Source organism: Accipiter gentilis, chromosome 9 (assembly GCF_929443795.1).
Source record: "Accipiter gentilis chromosome 9, bAccGen1.1, whole genome shotgun sequence".
NCBI lineage: Eukaryota > Metazoa > Chordata > Aves > Accipitriformes > Accipitridae > Astur > Astur gentilis.
The window spans coordinates 41,642,495-41,656,421 of record NC_064888.1 but is presented as its reverse complement, the minus strand read 5'-3'; the positions used below and the strand labels follow the sequence as shown (position 1 = coordinate 41,656,421).

Genomic DNA, 13,927 nt, shown 5'->3' with positions numbered 1-13,927 from the left:
GAGAATTTTCTACTGCTCCATCACAAAAAGAGAGCTGTGGTCCAAAACCACAGGGCTTTGTGTTCGCAGCCCCACAAAGAAGATCATCCCAAGTGTGTTTTTTTCAGAAATACAATGAAAGAGCAACTTTCATCTTGACAAGAGAGAAGGATTATCGCCAGGAGGATGGTGGTAACCCCTCGTGCTTCCCCTGCCACCCACCGAGGCTGACTCACTGGTTCTTCCCAGCTTCATTCCCTGTACTGCTGGCCCAGCCGTCGGGACGGCTCTTTCTGGAAACATATCACCATCTCCTTCAGGGTTATGATGTTCTCACTTTCCTTATGTGTCAAAAACAAAACCACCCACAAGAAAAAAAGGGAACTAATAGCAGCGTGTGCACATCAGTAACTGCCCTGTGATCCTCCCTCCACACTCTCTCCCAAACTTTGATTTTCTTCATCCCGTTATCGGTTCCCTTGCAAGTAGGACCTGAAGAGTAAAATGGCCTGTGAATAAAAGTGTGATAAAACCAGTTATTTTCTCCCTCCACAAAAGCAAGCTAACAAGGCAAGGTGCGTGGTTTGCCCTAGAAAGCAAGCCAGGTACCTGAAATTATTCTGGTGATTGACAAAAACCAGACAAGATATTGTTTATCTCAGCACAAGAGAAATCCCACAACAGGCTCTATTTACTCACAAGTCTGAGCTTCTTTTCAAAAAACCAGGGAACTTAACCCTCCACCTCTCCAAAACTAAAACTAAACTGCTCTCACCCATTATTCGGGTTAGATTTCAAGTGGTTTTTTTCCAGGGTCCATCCTCCATCTCTGCTGTCCCTTCAGCAGGCACACAAACGTCCTTTAAACAGTGCTCAGTCAAATCCAACGACCAAAGCTTTTGGGCAGTGACACATGCCTCTGTTTTGGGTCAGAACTGTTTCAGACATCCAGCTCTGCAAAGGACACCGACCTCCTCCAACATTTATTTTACATGAAGAGCGGCTGCAACAACCTCTTGACACAGACCTTATCCATCACATGGCAACCACAGTGCACTCAATCTTAAATAGTGCCATGTTATAAAATTTATGATTATTAATAGACTTCTGGTCAAATTTTAATAGAGATGTTTTGTCACCTGCAGGCACAAAACCCAGCCTTTCCCAGTTTACCACAATTTTGGTACTTACACACAACTATCAGAGTTAACGCATCTCCCAGGAGTGGGATACAGGAGCTCTTAGACACGTCTCTGCTGAAGAGCTCAGTCCAGCTCACATCAGCTTCTGCAGCCAGCTCGCCTGGTGGCTGTGCAAGACCTCACACGTTAATTTAGGGGATACTTCAGACCAGATAATCTATCGTGCATGAGAGCGTTGAGTATCTTCCATATTACTACTTCAACTGTTCATGTTTCAAACAGCAAGGAAGCATCTTCAATTTTTATGGTAGTCTTTCAGTGCTCCTCACATGCCCCACAGAGCAGGTAACTCTCAAAATTCACTGGGAGCAATCACAGGGAGCGGCAGAGCTCACCAAAGCACACACAGCCACCGGACAAAAACCCTTTCGTGTTACCACCTTGCTGGGGGTACCGGGGTGCTACTCGCAGTGCAGATGCCCGTGTGGCGCAGGCTGTCCTCCTGCCATTGTTTGGACTGATGCTAAGGTTAAGACACAGTCAAGTGACATATTTTGCGTAGTCCTTAGAACTTCTTGTGGACGTAGGCATTTTTGAAGTGTTTGGATGGGTTGAGTAGCAGAGTATTTAAATTATTTTTTGTTGGTGTTGTAAAAACTTCTGCAAGTGCTTAACTTCTGTTTGCTGAACTTTCTGTTCAGATTTAACAGTGATTGATTTATTATAATTAAGCCTCTCACACATCTGCATGTGCTTTCTATACACTGAAAACTAAAAAGTGAACTCAATAAAAGGAGAACTCTCCTCCTTTCTCAGTTTTTATCTAGCCACCATGCCTCCTTGAGATCCAGTTGAACTTGTGCTGTGATGACTCAGCAGAAGAAGTCTACCCATGCCAACAGGGATATCACAAAGTACAGACTAAGCTCTCTCACACTATTTTTGGAAAAGAAAAGCCCAGCCCTGCAGAGAATTGCTGTGCTTCACCATGCCTTGACTGTGGAGAGGAAGCAGATATGCAGCTGATAACTAGGAGGCGCATTTAGTACACATGAAAAACAAACCCAAATTAAAAAAAAATAATAAAAAAATAAAGGAAGGCCAAAGGAAAAAGACCGGTAGGGAAGACAAACCAGTGCCCACAGCCTGCAGTACACAAGAAGGCAAACAGCAGCAAATGCAAGAATCATGCCCGCGTTTGCCATCCCAGAGCCAAAAGCCGCACAGCCGGACCGAGCACAGCCCTGCCTGCCATTGCAATCATGGAACAGTTTTGGTTGGAAGGGCCCTTTAAAGATCATCTAGTCCAACCCCTAACCCAAAACCACCGATTTCTGAAGTTCTGCTTTTCAAACTAATTCTTGAAATTGAGTATCTACCAGCAAAGCATCCCTTTGGCTTTTAAATACCAAGTAAAATGAGCCAGCCTCCTTCTTCAAAACTCAATTTTCTGATGATGCCTCATCTTCTACATGAAAGAAGCACCACGAGGCCAGCGTGAAAAGTCCCCGTCTCTGGGTCCCGTTCTGGCTATCGTATAGCAAGACTTCAGCCTTTCGATACATTGCTTCAGTCATCTTCAAAGACACCCACTAACCTCTTGAAAGTTTAAACCAGCAATAAATAAGGCATCAAAAGCTGCCTTTCAACCTCCCACTGATCTGATAAATTCATTACCTCTGCATGTTAATACATCGGTAGTGGAAAGAAATTGTAAAGATGGGCATGAAACCCATGAAATATTCATGGAGTAAACACTAAAGGAATTTAAACACTTGGAAAGGACTTAAAAGCGTTACTACTGCAACTCCCAGGCTGCTTTCACATTTAAATTACATAACAAGTAAAAATACAAGAGAAGTAAAAGAATCCTGACTATGATTAATACTGGATAACTAATTAATATCTGAGTAACCAGGAATTATTTCAATGCTATGAACAGTATCATGTATAAATAGTCTGTCACATATTTGATAGCATGAAGTTTTATCTACTTGAAATATACTTTTTTTTAAATGCAAATCCCAATAAATAAATAAATACTGGTTCATATTTATTTAATACAGTTGAATACTCTGGGTAAACGGCAGTGCAATTTCTCCAGTAAATGGCAGTGCAATAAAACCCAGAAAATTCTGATTTTATGAAAGGGAAATTTCATGGTAGCAATTTCATGGTACTCTTGTAGGAAGTGAAATGACAGTAGTGCTGAAAAATTGAGCCATACAGACTAGGTATCCATGTTTAAAATAAGAACAAATCCAACATTTTAATTCAACAAGTGTTTTAAAAATCAAGTCAGCTAAAATAATGACATGAAATAAATTGTAACTATGCCTTTCAGAATCAAAAGCATCTTATCTTTTTGGATCATTCATCAAATTAGCATGCAAAAGGAAAGCTGGATTTTTTTTAGTATCCTTCAGTTCTCTCCATACTCTTTTAAATGGTGTTTTCTTGATACTTCAATCAAAAATCTTTATTTTTGTATTAAAAAAGAATTGTATTAGTTCAATGGGTATTAAATGTATTAGACAATCCTATTATCTTGGAACTTTCTATACAGCAATGTATTTTCAGTGTGCACGTACTTGTCTATCAGACAAAACTCTTCGCTTCTCACTGCAAAGTAATGAAGGCTTTGATATTCAGGAAAAAACAGTTTAGTCGTACTAATCATTTCTAAATCATATCACTGAAATTAAGATTTAATTAAAACACAGACGATAAGATTACTCTTACTCATATTATCATACTTAAATTCAACACAATTTTGAATTAAGCTTTGAAGATGAACAGCATCTATGGAGAAACTCCCTTTTTACTGATTTGATTAAAATTCTGGGAAGTGATACAACTAACAGGGTACTTCCCTTTCCCAATTCCCATATTCTTACATAGTCAGACCAACATTAGTAACTTGTTCTCCTACTGCTCCAGATGCCAGACAGGAAGCAGGGCACTGACGATGACTTGACAATATTTCAGCAGAGCCATTTATTGGCAAATTTATACTTTGCTAAATTTCTAGATTTTTATTTATATTAGCAATTTATTTATTTTGAAAGCCCTAAGCAATAGAACACTAAGATTGTCATTACTAACCATAGAGCCCCTTGCTGCCCTAACCCTCCACTTACCCTGCAGAGGTCTGTTAGTGCTCAGCTCCACCTCCACTCTTCTCCAGCCTCAGATTCTGGTGAAAGCAAATGCCTAACACCTAAATTACTACAACTGCTGTTTGATTCTTGCTTGGCTCTCCTTCCATACAGGTGTAAAGTTCACAGGCAGATTAAAAATAAACCAACCAAATCAACCACAAAAAAAACCCTCCTATAAAGACTGGGTGTCAACAACGGTCACCTGAAAACTTATCAAGATTTCACCACACTGTTTATATGGAACATCATCAGCTTTATTTCCCTTCAACCAAGTCCACGGAGCAGCTATCCCTTCAGAAATCCCTCTCTGATGTCAGCATGACGTCACGTGCTGCCACCACATCAACAGCAAACCACTGTCTGACAAACACCGCTCACCAGCACAGGGAATTCGAAGATAGCGAGCTAGGATTATGAAGGTTAAGGACAACGTGCAAGTAAAATGCATCATCCCACCACAGAACATAATAGTAGAATCAGTATCTTAAATAAGAAACCCAAACAAACCCTTATTTGACTTGAACAAATGAACCCCTCTCCAGGAAGGTAACGCGTTAGGATGCAGTTGTAGGAGGGCTTAAAGGCAAGTGGATGAAATACGAAAAATAGAAATGAGGATGAATAAAAGATGCTGTGGTGCACCGGTGAGTAGAAGATGGCTCTCAGGTGTTTGAAAAAGGCTTTTTTATTTCTCACCTGGCCTAATCTTATGCAGGACATCTGCACTATTATCTACCTCCTCGAGTCTTGCCTTAGACAGCTCCTATCATTAGAAAACACGGAACACGCATAAAGACTGCATGTCCTCATGATGTTTAAATATACTCATCCTGTTGTCTAACTGATAATTTCTTTAATTCCGATTATCGGTGTCCAGGTCCCATCACGTTGGAGACCCACGGTGACAGCTCCTGGGGCGTGCAGAGCTTGCAGCCCCAGCGGGATGAGCCATCCTGTGCTTTCCCACCCCTCCCGAAGCTATCCTCTGCATTTCCCACACATGGGAAAGAGAAAGTAAAGCGCACAGCACCAGTCATATGGAGATCAAACACAAAGGTCATCTGGCAAGATCAGAAGCGTATCTGTGGGGTCAAAGTCCTGGAAAAATATCCAGGAGTATGTCACCAGGGGTACTTCACCAGAAGTCCCTTTCCACATCCACTCCCATCCCCACAAATGAAGTGATGTCCTTACTCGTTGTTGTTGTTGGTTTTGGCAGTTCAGTTCCATTGGGTGGTAAAGCTTGTGCAAACAGAAAACTAACACAGAGCAGAAGGAGCGAGCAGGAATGTTCCATCCTGGACCTAAAAGAAAACAAAAGCAAAAGATAAACTTTCAGGTCAAATTACTATTACGTTTTTTCCTCAGGTCAGAAGAAGCTAAAAGAAAAAGCGACATTCTCTTTAGATGAGGGAAGCTTTAAAACTTGTTTTATACTCTCCAACTGCCTTATCACTTAACCTTCAGTTTTGATGCAGAAGGAAGAGCAAAATACCAGTTGCATGCACTAAGAATTCATTAAGAATGTTTTAAATCCACGAACAGGAAGATAACGCTCAGCCATCGTTCAAAGACAACAACAGAAATCAAGCCAGAAAAGCTACTCTACATCAGTAAAACACAGCAGCTGAGGACACTGAGGCAAGGAGTCTGGAAGTCATTTCCATAGATAAGAAGAAAACTCCTAAGTACCAGTAGCTGGAATCTTGAGAATAAATGCAAATCTTGAGAATAAATGCAAAAATCATGATTCCTGCCATAATTGCATGTGTTACGGCTTCTGCAAAGAGCACGAGTAGGAGCAGCGAGGGCTGCAGGAGGGGAAAGCAGCCCAAAACCCCAGCGTGGCCGGACCCTGTCTCAAGGGTCCAAGTGACTTTCTTCCACGAGACCAATACTTCCACACCGTGTAACTTTGACACACAATCCTGGCACCGCAAATGCCTGGAGACCAAAACAAAGAGGAAAAGCTTTTACCAGCCAAGCAGACCAGTAACAACCATAAAGTACCTGGAACGAGCTCTTTGCAGAGTTTCCTTATCCCACCCTTGATTTCCTATAGACATACATATGGTGCTCCATAGATACATTCCTTCGGAGTACACGTGTGTCACAGCTATGAGTCCGCGAGCTAGAAAGCGTTTGACCAAAGCCTTCCAAACACAGAGAATTTCAGGTTTCATGAGATCAAAAAATAATTTCTGATGTAGAGAAGGTTAGAGAAAAAGTGTGATGAGAATGTGCTGCTGGTAAAAGTCAGGGAAATTAATTGTTGTAGATAAATGAGCTGGTCTAGAAACATTCTAGTCCCTCTAAATCAAGGTTTTTGTGGAAAAAATAAATGTTGTTACTAATTTGCTGTACATTTATCCAGTCCCTAATGAACATATTAATTATAAGAGGCTGCCATCTCAGCCATTAGCCAGTCTTGCTTGATTTTAAAATAATTTCTTTGGCATCACACACAAACATTACTTTCTGTATTTCGCAAATGGCAGAACACATCCAGATGGTGGCTCTACATCCATTGCTAAAATTATAACCATCGTAATACTGCACAACGCAGCTCCCCAATGCTTCAGTATGATATATTTAATATTACAATTTCCACAGATATTATATAGTAGTGCCTAACAACAGACAAAAAAAATCCAGAAGTTTGCAGTCATTAGAATAACCATTATAAAATCCTTCCTTTCAATGTAAAATGGGATAATCCACCAGAAATAATCTCTGGATAAGCGCAAACGTATAAAAAACTTCTGTAACAACAACTTTCACACCACCTTTTCGCTGCTCTCATGCGCATTATTCAGAAGTGTACCTTATTCCCCACCTTTCTGCTATACCTAGGACTAAACTCAAACTCAGCACACACCTGGTATTCTTTAAAAAAGAAGAGAAACAGACCTAAAAATTAACTCTCTTGCACTTTGAAGGGATATCAGCAGTAGCGAGGCTCTCACCAAGCCAGGCAGGAGTGGCCAGCACGGGCTCTGCTCAGCAGAGCGCACCCGAAACCGCGGCTGCCTTAGGGAGCACACAGACCCTTGAAGGAAAGGCATCAAGTAATCTCATCCGATATTACAGTTCATTATTTGTTTTCTTTTTCAAGGCTGTGTTAGATACAGAGCAGCCCTTCTGCCCGCTGAAAGTACACTCAGTTTACCAAGGTAACACCTTCCAGAAGGGATTGCAGGCTGCTTTCTATCCATTGGCCCTAAGATGCTATGTTAAATTCTTCCAAGTGTTATGAGTATATAGGAGTACAAAAAAAATTAACACCAAAGTAAACAGACAAAATATATTTTCTGAGAAAAAAAGAAACATATAAAACTTTTTTTACACGGGAGCACACACTTTATAACATTTCTTTATTCTGTCTCCCCATCTTACAGTTTGGAAGCTCAATGGATCTTGCTCTAACAGAATGAGTGAAGTAAGAATAATAAAAAGTATTATTAGCATCAAACTTTATTTTCTTAAATGTCTTCCCCGCCCCCCCCAGTCCAGCTTCCTACTGACGGATTTACTTATTCAATTCCTTCTACTACTGTTTATAATTTAAGCAGACTAAATGTCTTAAGCTAACAGGCTTAGACAACAACCAGGTTAACCCTGAACTAGCCATTCTTAGGATTAGACAACTAATTACGCATAATGGCTTATTGCAAAATGTATCAGCGTTACCATCACATGCAGACCTGGTCTGACAACTGCGACCCAGCTTTGTCAGCAGCAGACCCATCTTCCTCCTCTGAAACACTCCAGCTTTGAGAAATCGCGTTAGCCAGGCCTAACTAGATAAAATCAAAACCATTTATAGTTTTGTTATGACAGTCGCCATAGTAAGGGACCATACTGATATCAACTACATGAAGTTTTATACCTAGGCTGCTTGGGCTGAGTTAAACAAATATATATTCTCAGTCTTGACTATCCATTGTAACAGTTGAGTAAGAAGTTAATATTTAGATGTTGTAGGAAAAAAAAAAAAGGCTGTATTAAACAAACAAACAAAAAAAAAAAACACCAACCCAAATTTAAGACAATCACCTGCCCTAAAAATCCCCAAGGCATTGTGAATTTTTCTGTTCAGCAAAACAAACACCCCCAGTGGAATTTGGTGTAATTTTGGAAGCAACCTATATTATAAAAAACTGGTAAGGCTAGATTGTATTTAACATTATATATAACCTTCCAAAATTTAACAATTTAGAATTATAAAGCAGTAGTATGCTGGAAGTTCAAAACATGCAGCAGCAGTTTACATGAACTGAGGGGAGGGGAAAGGAAGGAAGAGGATTTGGAAATCTGGAATAAAGCCAGAATAAAAGTGGAATCAACAGGGAAAGGGGCTGGCGTTGCCAGGAACGAGGTGCTGAATGCTGCACTCCACCGACTGCAGTGCTTTACACCCTCAGCAAAGGTTGCTGAAATCCACCGGCCGTTCGAGTAATCAGTTCCAGCAGTTACAGTGAGCTGTTCGCTGAACGGTTTTACAGCGTGTCGTTGAGTTCACCAGCTCATCCTTAAAATACGTCCAGCTCTTTAAAAAAAATAACCAAAATAATTGAAGTTGCTGGCAGGTCTCTAAGAGACTGGCCAGCGTAAGGAACATCAACATTTCTCACAGCATTACCATTATAAGGGTTTTACAGATAAAAAAAAAACACGCCAGACATCTTGTATCTGTTCTCTTGAACGTGATAAAGTGTAACTTGAGTATACATTCAGTGCCCCACAATTTGATGGAAATAAACACATCTACAAAGATTATGCAAATTCTGGGTTCTTATTTTTGTCCTAAGCACTGTCCTGGTTTTGGCTGGGATCGAGTTAGTTTTCTTTCTAGTAGCTGGCACAGTGTTACGTCTTGGGTTGGTATGACGATAATGTTGATAACACCCTGATGTTTTCAGTTGTTGCCAAGCAGCGTTTATACCAAGTCCAGGATTTTTCAGCTTCTCCTGCCCAGCCAGCAGAAGGCTGGAGGGGCACAAAGAGTTGGGAGGGGACACAGCCAGGACAGCTGATCCCAACTGGCCAAAGGGGTATTCCATACCATGAGACGTCATGACCAGTATGTAAACTGGGGGGAGTTGACCTGGGGGGGGGGGGGATCACTGCTCGGGAACTAACTGGGCATCAGTCAGCACGTGGTGAGCAATTGCATTGTGCATCACTTGTATATTCCAATTCTTTTATTATTATTATTATTGTCATTTTATTACTGTTATTATTATCATTATTATTTTCTTCCTTTCTGTTCTATTAAACTTTTCTTGCCTCAACCCACATGTTTGGTGGGGGGTTTTTTCCCCCAATTCTCTCCCCCATCCCACTGCGGGGGGCTGAGGGGGGGGAAGTGAGCGAGCGGCTGCATGGTGCTGAGTTACCGGCTGGGGTTAAACCACAACAAGCACTTTACACTTCTGCTTGCTAAAGAAAGAAGGATTAAAACTTACAGCAAATTTAGGTGCTGCAGCAAGAGACTGAGCTTAGCACGACCAAGCACTACTTGCAACCAAGTGGTAAGTACTCCTCTCCAGACTGCGGTGGATGGGGAGGTGAGAAAGTTGCAATAACATCAAAATACGGTAAGCTGTACTGTATATTTATGTACTTCACATACAGGACCTCAACTATATAATTTTTTGAAACAAAAAACTCCACAGACACAGCAGCATTTTCTATCCTCAAGAAGGTACAACATCATGATACGCTCTGTTAAAAAAAAAAAAAAGGGTAAAATATAATAACAACTCCTCTTCAGAGGAAACAGGCAGGTAGAAAAGCACTGCTGAACAAGAAAGGACAACCACATACACAAAAGAAGCCTCTTGTTGATAAAATCAGAAAGGAAAAGATCCAGGTAGAGACATACACTGTCGTTATTACATGGCTTTGCTGTAAGGGAACTGCTGCCCCACCTGGAAAAAGAAATAGGAACTGCTTTCATAACCATATGGGGATACAATGCAGTTTTATCTACTTACATCCTACTACCTCCAGCCTTTATTTCCTGGATATGCATGAGTAAATGGCTCAGGCACTTAAGCTTTAACTCCACGGACTAATATTTTTTTTTGTAGCAAAGGATTCTTAGCTATTTCTGATTATCTGAAGCCTTAAAATGGTGCCAGAGATTCCCATTACAACCACAGTTTAAAAGTCTGCATTGTTATAGGTAAATGCTTCTACGTCCAACAGAACTTGATACTATGACAGAAAAAAAAAGAAAAAAAAAAAATCACTGTAAAGTTGCACATCTAACTCAAATCCTGCCAAGGAGGCAGAGCACTTGAAATCAAAATGCAATCCAGTAAGGATCAGCTCAGACACCAGGGGAGCGTGAAGGCTGTGCACAGCTCATCCCAGCATCGGGATCGCTGCCACCGCTTCTCGCACGGTCCAAGGAGCTGCCACGGGGGATGGCCCAGATCCCCAAAACGTGAGAAAACAGCATGATTTTCAGGGATTACTGGATTAGTACACATGCTTAATTTCTATTTTTGCTGCAGAACTGAATCCTCATCTGACCTGACAGTTTAAGAATAAAACCTGGGTTTTAAGGAAATACGCTAATAAAACCTCTGTCGTGCTGTGTGGCATTGCTACAGCTGTGGGACTTTTTTTAAGGAGTCTGATGCAGAAGCTACTTCAGAGTGGGTTAAATAGATACCTGTTCCCTGTATCCTCCTGAAGCAGGAATAAAACAGCAAAACATCCCATCTAATACAGAGGATGGTGGAGAAACTGTTGGGTTTTGGTTTTTTCCCCCAGGCTTTAGTATCATGCAGCTCAGGTCATGCCCCAGATTTTTAGTGCTAAAAAAAGTAATATTCTAAAGGATAAGCACCATCAATTCAGAAAATATAATTAGAAGTGAGAGACGTGAAAGCCCTGTTGCTGCAGGTTGACAAATGCGTTGGCACCTGGGATGTTGGCCACACCACGAACAAACGCCAACCCAAAAAGATCAGTAGTTTAAAAAAAAACACCAAACTGCAAAAAGGGAAGAGGGGAAAGCCACACTTTCTCCTTGCTCTGCCTTTTCCCCTTTGGCTCTTCCTGCTTTTCACCCATAAACCTCCAAACACAGTTGGTCCCGCTGAAGAGTTTAAAGCCCCAGTGCCTGTTTTCTCCAGCTGGCTGAGGGGGTTCCCCTACCCGGAGCAGGCGAGCTGGCATGGGCATCCCCCTCGGCTGGGAACTCCAGGAGCAGCTCTCATCTCCGATCGAGCTGACCGCAGCTACCTTCTCTTTCCTGAAGCTCTGGCATTCCCATCATATCTCTGCCAACCCACCTGAGCACACCAGGCAATGCCGAGTTATATTTTAACTGGAATAGCTCTTGCGTGACTTCATTTTTGGTTAGGACTTTATTGCACCATTATGTCATAAGGTGGGTAAGAAAGCATTGCTGCAGCATTTCAAAGAAAATTATTCATTTGAACTATGTTTTTACAAAATAACCAGAAAAAGAAGCACTCCTTTTCATTCCAAAGGAGCAGGGGGAGGAAAGCGGGAGCTTGCATGGAGATGAATTCAAGACACATGGCTTCAAGATAACAGGACCAACAGCAGAGCGTTGTGCCGAGTCCCAGCGGACCCCTCTTACCAAAAGTCCAGGCTCTCCACCACCGGAACCCCCTTGGGCAGTCGGCATCAAAGCCTGTGGAGCAGCAGGACCTCAGGCTCCGGCGCTCAGCATCCCACCCCACACCCCGCCGCTCCACGGGGAATCAGCTGGAAACAGCTCCTGGGTGTTCCTCTAATTTGGGGTAACCGTTCAATAAGAAACTGTTACTTGGGAGTTACACCTTAAGCTCCAGATCGAATTTCCAGATGTTTGGTAGAAGTTACCTGTTTTGACGCACTGTAAAATTTAGAAGCTTTAGCAAAAATGAATGTATCCGGTCTCTTTCCCTTTGCTTTCTTTGCATCCCTGTAATTCTCGCTCAGAGACTTAGGATGTCCCAAAATCCAGAGGAAAAAAGAAAAGCACCTGAGGAATTTGTTCCTGAGATGTTCCACGTGCAGCCCAGCAAGCAGCAAGAAACTCGGGCAGGGACCTCTCTGCTTGGGAAACGTTCTTCAAAATTCAGCCACGCAGTCTGCTGCATGGCTGTTCCTCAGAGGCAAGTTAGAAAACACCCCATGATGAAAAGTTAAATTTCATCATAAAAATTTATTTCTTACGGGACTCTCTACAGCACACTCACTGTTGGGTGTTTTGTACATAAAAATACAAGCTTTGTTTCTGACCTCTTCAGGAATAGCAAGAGAATTTAAGGGATCAAGATCTAATTTTAAAATCCTGTATAATTTAATATAGCCACTCACAAAATTATATCTGACAATAACAATTCCTCATGTATCCTATATGAATACCTGCAATAAAGATCATTTAAAGGAGATGGCAATAATTAGATTAAAAAAATACAAATTGGAATTACCACTTACACATAAGACTCTGCACGAGGCAAAGTACCAATTAACTGAATAAAATGAATTCCCATTTAGAATAATCAAGCTTGATAGACTGTCTTACTTGCTTAGTCACTTTGCTTCTAATTCAGGTAGACAAGTTATTGCATTTGCTTTCATTTGCATGTAAGAGGTCAGCATACACAGCACAGAGTATGGGTGTGACAACAAGTTACAGCCCTGTTGAGAAATGATGATTCCTGATCTGCCGGCGGCCAGTTTCTCAGGCAAGCAGGCTAGCAACCTGCATGGCACACACATTCATGGACTATGTATGGCTTAACAAGGATTTATAGAGAAAATATGTTAGCTGTTCAAAAAAGTTAGGTTTAAAGATACATACCTGAATACAGACAAAAATTACCGCTTTTGCAATAGTAATTTTTAAATTCTACTGACCCGATATAGCTGGTCCTATCAGTCTTTCTCAGTATCATGAGCAAGTCTCAAAACCCAGTCTACCATGGCTAACACTAGTTCAAATCCATTTCAATTAGCAATGCTGAGATCTCCAGCGAATATAAATCACTGGTTGTCACCAGCAGATTAAGCACTGCATTAGCAGGTCTGCTCTGAAAAGGATTAAATGACAGTGTTGACAGTGGGGTTGACGTGCCACCATTACAAAGTGACATTTGCCACGTTAAAAATGATGAGGAATTTTTCAATCGGATTCTACAGAAGCACCCAGTACCAGGAGGCAGCAGCGCTAAGTATGAAGGCAGCAGCGCCTAGTATGATGGTGATCTCCTTCATTCTATTTTCTCGGGTTCTTTGGTACTACCACTCACCAGCTTTAGGTTCAAAGCAGTTGTGAAGATATGCTATGTGATAAATTCTATAAAAAATAGGTTTGGTTTAGATGTGTTTAAAACCAGGAATATAATGAACTTTGACTGCAGCCTTATTTTTGGAAAAGTAGACATTTCCCACTCAGGTATTACGTATATGACTTATCTGCAGCCCCATAGTTCTCGAAATGAGGGGAAAAAAAAAAGAAAGATTTCTTTTCCAAGTCAAGTGGCTCTCAATGAAGCACTACAAAGATTGTGAAGACTTTGGGACATCGTATCTAAAACTACACTTGGAACAGACAGCTTTCATACCACAAAAACTCAAAATTCGGAAAAGAGCACACAGAAAAGAGAAGGA

The 13,927-nt window shown here is 41.3% G+C and overlaps 1 protein-coding gene across 4 annotated transcripts in view; it reads right to left on the bottom strand.

Annotated features, from left to right (window-relative positions):
• Nucleotides 1-13,927, bottom strand: part of PTPRE (protein tyrosine phosphatase receptor type E) — a 119,354-nt gene that overhangs the window by 43,870 nt on the left and 61,557 nt on the right. For all 4 annotated transcript variants that reach the window (XM_049809516.1, XM_049809515.1, XM_049809518.1 and 1 more), the window contains exon 2: nt 5,477-5,586. In XM_049809516.1, the coding sequence (XP_049665473.1) occupies nt 5,477-5,579 (103 nt within the window). In that variant the 5' untranslated portion in view covers nt 5,580-5,586. The remainder of the gene's footprint in view (nt 1-5,476; nt 5,587-13,927) is intronic.